At 52.5% G+C, this 4,019-nt stretch overlaps 1 protein-coding gene across 1 annotated transcript in view; it reads right to left on the reverse strand.

Annotated features, from left to right (window-relative positions):
- Nucleotides 1-233: 233 nt before the first annotated feature.
- Nucleotides 234-4,019, reverse strand: part of TGFBI (transforming growth factor, beta-induced, 68kDa) — a 34,289-nt gene continuing 30,503 nt past the window's right edge. Inside the window, exons 14-17 of the mRNA XM_010844479.1 lie at nt 2,962-3,064; nt 2,297-2,376; nt 1,344-1,368; nt 234-889 (exon numbers count right to left, since the gene is read on the reverse strand). Coding sequence (XP_010842781.1) covers nt 849-889; nt 1,344-1,368; nt 2,297-2,376; nt 2,962-3,064 — 249 coding nt within the window. The 3' untranslated portion in view covers nt 234-848. The remainder of the gene's footprint in view (nt 890-1,343; nt 1,369-2,296; nt 2,377-2,961; nt 3,065-4,019) is intronic.

Below are 4,019 nucleotides of genomic sequence, written 5' to 3' on the forward strand. Positions count from 1 at the left end.
AGTTCCAGACAGCACGGTAAGAATAAGGATACGTAATGCTATGCTGAGTATTTTATAAGAACTATGTACTTTCATTCTCATGGTGGACCTATGAAGTTGATGCCATGGTCACCCCCATAAACCATCCCTCAGGGCTTCTCGCCTAGCTGCTCCTAGTGGAATTTCAGTGGGAGGAAGGTCACAGCCCCAAGAGACAGAATCCCAACCCTGTGGATACCCAGGCCGGCACACTGTTCCCATCCACGTACGCGTATGTTTCTGTGGTTTTATTATTACAAACACACCATGGCTCTGCCACACCTGGGGACTCCTGAGCTCCGCGTGCTCACCAGCCCTCTCTTTTCTAATTGGACAGGGTCACACAGAAGGGTCCAAGCCACATGGAGGCGCGAAAAACATTTGGCAGAGCCATTCAACTCATAGCTTATAAGGATGCCATTTCTCCAACTGTGAAAGAGCTTTACAAACACCGTGCCACGTCGCCCCCGTGACGCCGGATGGCCTGATTCATGTTTTGTGAGCTTCAGAAACTTTGGCTTCCTTTTCCAGTGTACGTGGCACAGGCAGGAGATTCCAACAGGTCCTTGCTGGAAGTCAACGCCAGGCAGTGACATCTAGGACTCTGCACTGCAGTGGGCTAACCGCCATGTTTAGGGGGCAAAAATGAAAAGTCTATTTCTCTCCCTCCTCCCCCCACCCCCACCCTCCCAAGGCTCAGATCTCATTACGGTGTGACCCATGGGCATCAAAGTGTGATCATTTGGTTTCAAAAACATTCAGTCTCTTTGGCAAAACGAGAGAAAGCGGCAGGGAGCTGCTGAAATGCATTCCTCCTGCGGTCCTTCACACTAGTGCTTCATCCTCTCTAATAACCGCTGATAAACAGGGGCTGAAAGACAGACATTGCAGAGGTGAGAAAGGTGCAGACTCCCCACGTGTCTAGGACACTGTCACAAGGACCAACGGCCTTCCTCTGCCACCCTCTCCTGCACAGAGCAGATGTTTCTGGTCTGTAAAACTTCCGATCTTACTCAGTGATGATCAGGACTGAGGCATTCTCCGTTTCCCAGCTTGGGACCATATCCTCACCACAGGCTCCTGCCAAGTCTCCGTGCAATATTCCCAGGTTCCCAAAGCCAAAAACTCACATAAACCCTAAAAGGCTGGTATTCATCATCTCCATCTTATGGAGAAGGAAACCAGGGGTTCCGCGTCTGACCCCAAAGGCCGTGTTTTATGGCACCATGATATTCTTTCTACAGACAGCAGATGGCAGGTTTAGGCCTGTTTCAGGATAAGACTTACATAAGTCTACGAGAACGTCAAACCCAGACCAGACTTACCTAGTTTCACAGAGCTCTGTGTGGCCTGAAAAGAAAACGCAAGGTGTCACGTTCTCTAGCGGCAGTTAGACCTACGCTTGCTCATGGCAGTGGCTTTGCTCATGGCCATCCTTACTCAGAAAAAATGGGGGGCTGAGGAAGAGGACGGGGAACTGTGGAACTGCTGGGTCCTGTGGAGCCCCAGAGCCAGGCTTCCCCCTAGACTATCATCTGGCCCTTGGGGAGCTAGGCCCACACAGGGGGTGGCAATCACGAACAGGAACTCTGGGCCAAGAACCCTCCTCAGGGAGCACTAAGGAGACCCCCCTCTGTCCAAATGTAAAGTGACATATTCCAGCTCCAGACCTTTGGGTTAAGGACCACCTTCTGCAGCCTTGTGTTAAAATACAAACTTCCTGTAACATACCCCATATTCCCACCTGACCCAAAGCAGCAAGGGAGCCGGCATGGGATCCCTGGACAAGCTGGGGAGCAGGAGAAGCAGCACAGAAAGTCAGAGCGGCTCTGAGAGGGAGGTGGGGCTGAGGGAAAGAAGACAGGTTCTTCGAGCTGGCCCAGAATCCAGAACCCACACCACTGCCCAGCAGAGCATGCTGGGCTGTGTCACAGAAGATGGAAGAGTAACCTGGAGGCCCAGGCTCAGAGCAGGCCAGCCCACTATCAGGAAAGTTCAGGATGGGCTGTCCTTGGTCAGATGGATTCTCACCAGCTGCGGCTTCCCCACAGACAGAGGCTTGAAGGCCTGGGCTGTCACCCACCAAGGAAACAGGCTGCCTGGGTTTTTATTCCAAACTCCCCAAAGGCCAGAGCTAAGGATACTCCAATGGGATTGGGAAGAAATGACGGGAGAGCCCTGGGTGGACAGCCAAAGGAGACAGGAGAGTCCCCTCCATGGGCCCGAGCACAGGACCCACAGCTATTCAGGCCAGGGGCCCACATAGCTGGCATCATACCCTGGAGAATGCAGATGCCTGTTTAAAGATTTCAAGCGCAGAGTCTGCAAGTTCGTCGCCTCGTTCCTGAGGTCTGTTGGCTGCAGATAAAAGAAAAGGCAGCTTGGATGAGAGAGATATGATTAGCATGTCATTCACAACTGCCAGGACTGAGGGGCACTGTTGGGTTTTCTGGATTACATCCTCAGATGAAGTCTGCCTTCATAATGTTCCTTAACTCTCAGAGGAATTTAGCCCGTGGGGAAAGAGCTCAAAGAAAGGTGAATGCACAAGTGAGGGGAGAGGCCGGGCTCCACTGTAACTTGGTTGGCGGTTAAGAGAGCACAGCCGGGGCGGAGTGCTGTAGGAGGTGTGTGCTCTGCACCATGTTCACAGCACAAAGCATGTGAAAAACAACCGGGCTCTGTTTGCGTGGGGCTGGGACAGCGAGCCAATTCAGCAGAGAGACGTCTCTCCTTCAGCTACTGGTGTAGCCCATCTGAGCCGAGAGTTTCTAAGTCGCTTTTCAACCAGCCCCAGCCATGCTGTTCACAGATGCTCAGTCTGCATGTACCACATTCATTCTCATCTTTGCCGACAGCAGTGTTTCTACTGAGTGCTAATAGCCATGTGCAGACATAGGCCAGTGGTAGGCTGAATGGGGATGTGGTCCTTTAGGGCCTTACCTGGAGGCTGCAGGACACTGGAGATGGCGTGGACCACGCCATTGGTGGCCATAATGTCCACCTCAGCAACAGGTTCCTTATTGACACTCACCACGTTGTTTTTCTGGGAGAAACAGAGACAATGATTGTTGAACGTGGAGCCTGTTTATCCCATCCACTCTTCAACCGAGCAAACCTTTACTGAGCATTTCTGGATGCCAGATCCTATGCGAATTGCTGAGAACACTCTGCTAACTGGAATAGACCCTGCCAGTGATAGACCACTGGTCTAGTGGGTTCAATGTAGTTATTTATTTTAAACTTTTAATTGGTGCCTGAGTATAGCTGATTAACAATGCTGCCATAGTTTCAAGCGAACAACAAAGGGACGTACACACACACATACGTATCTATTCTCCTCCAAACTCCCCGCCCACCCAGGCTGCCACATAACACTGAGCAGAGTTCCCTGTGCCATACAGTAGGTCCTTGTTGTGGTGGGTTCAGTTTAATCCCTTATGTGGACTCAGCACGTTGCAATTCACAAATGCTCTTTTGTATGGCTCATTTAGTCCTCACAGCAGTGCATAGTGAAGAGGGAGCTATTAAGGCCCCACCTGAAAGAATGGGAACTCGAGAGAGGCCAAGTGCCACCATTAAGCTGAGGAGGAGGACAGCTGGGGACAGAAGCCAGGTGTCCAGCTCTGGGGGCAGGGTTCTTTCCACTTTTCCTCCATGTCTGACTTTAGATTTTCTCACAGGGTAAATCTGTCTCAGGCTTTCCTGAAAGACCCACAGATCAGACCCAAGGGGGACAGGGGAAGTGAAGCCAGAGACCGACAGGACCCCGACGTCCCAAACCAGGTGCTGAGAGAGTCTCAGACAGCCTGCAGAAGCCACAGGTCAGGCCATCCCTGCCCCCACCTGCCTTCCCACGCTCCCGAGAGAAGCTGATGAGCACGGGCATGGCTGGGGCGAGGCGAGAGGCAGGAGGAGCAGAGGCTAAGCTGGCCACGTGCTGCAAGGCGCTCTGACCATAGGGCGGGGCGGGCCGGGGCGGTCAGTGGCCTTGGCCAGTG

Source organism: Bison bison, unplaced genomic scaffold, assembly GCF_000754665.1.
Source record: "Bison bison bison isolate TAMUID 2011002044 unplaced genomic scaffold, Bison_UMD1.0 scf7180017864203, whole genome shotgun sequence".
In the NCBI taxonomy this organism is placed as follows: domain Eukaryota; kingdom Metazoa; phylum Chordata; class Mammalia; order Artiodactyla; family Bovidae; genus Bison; species Bison bison.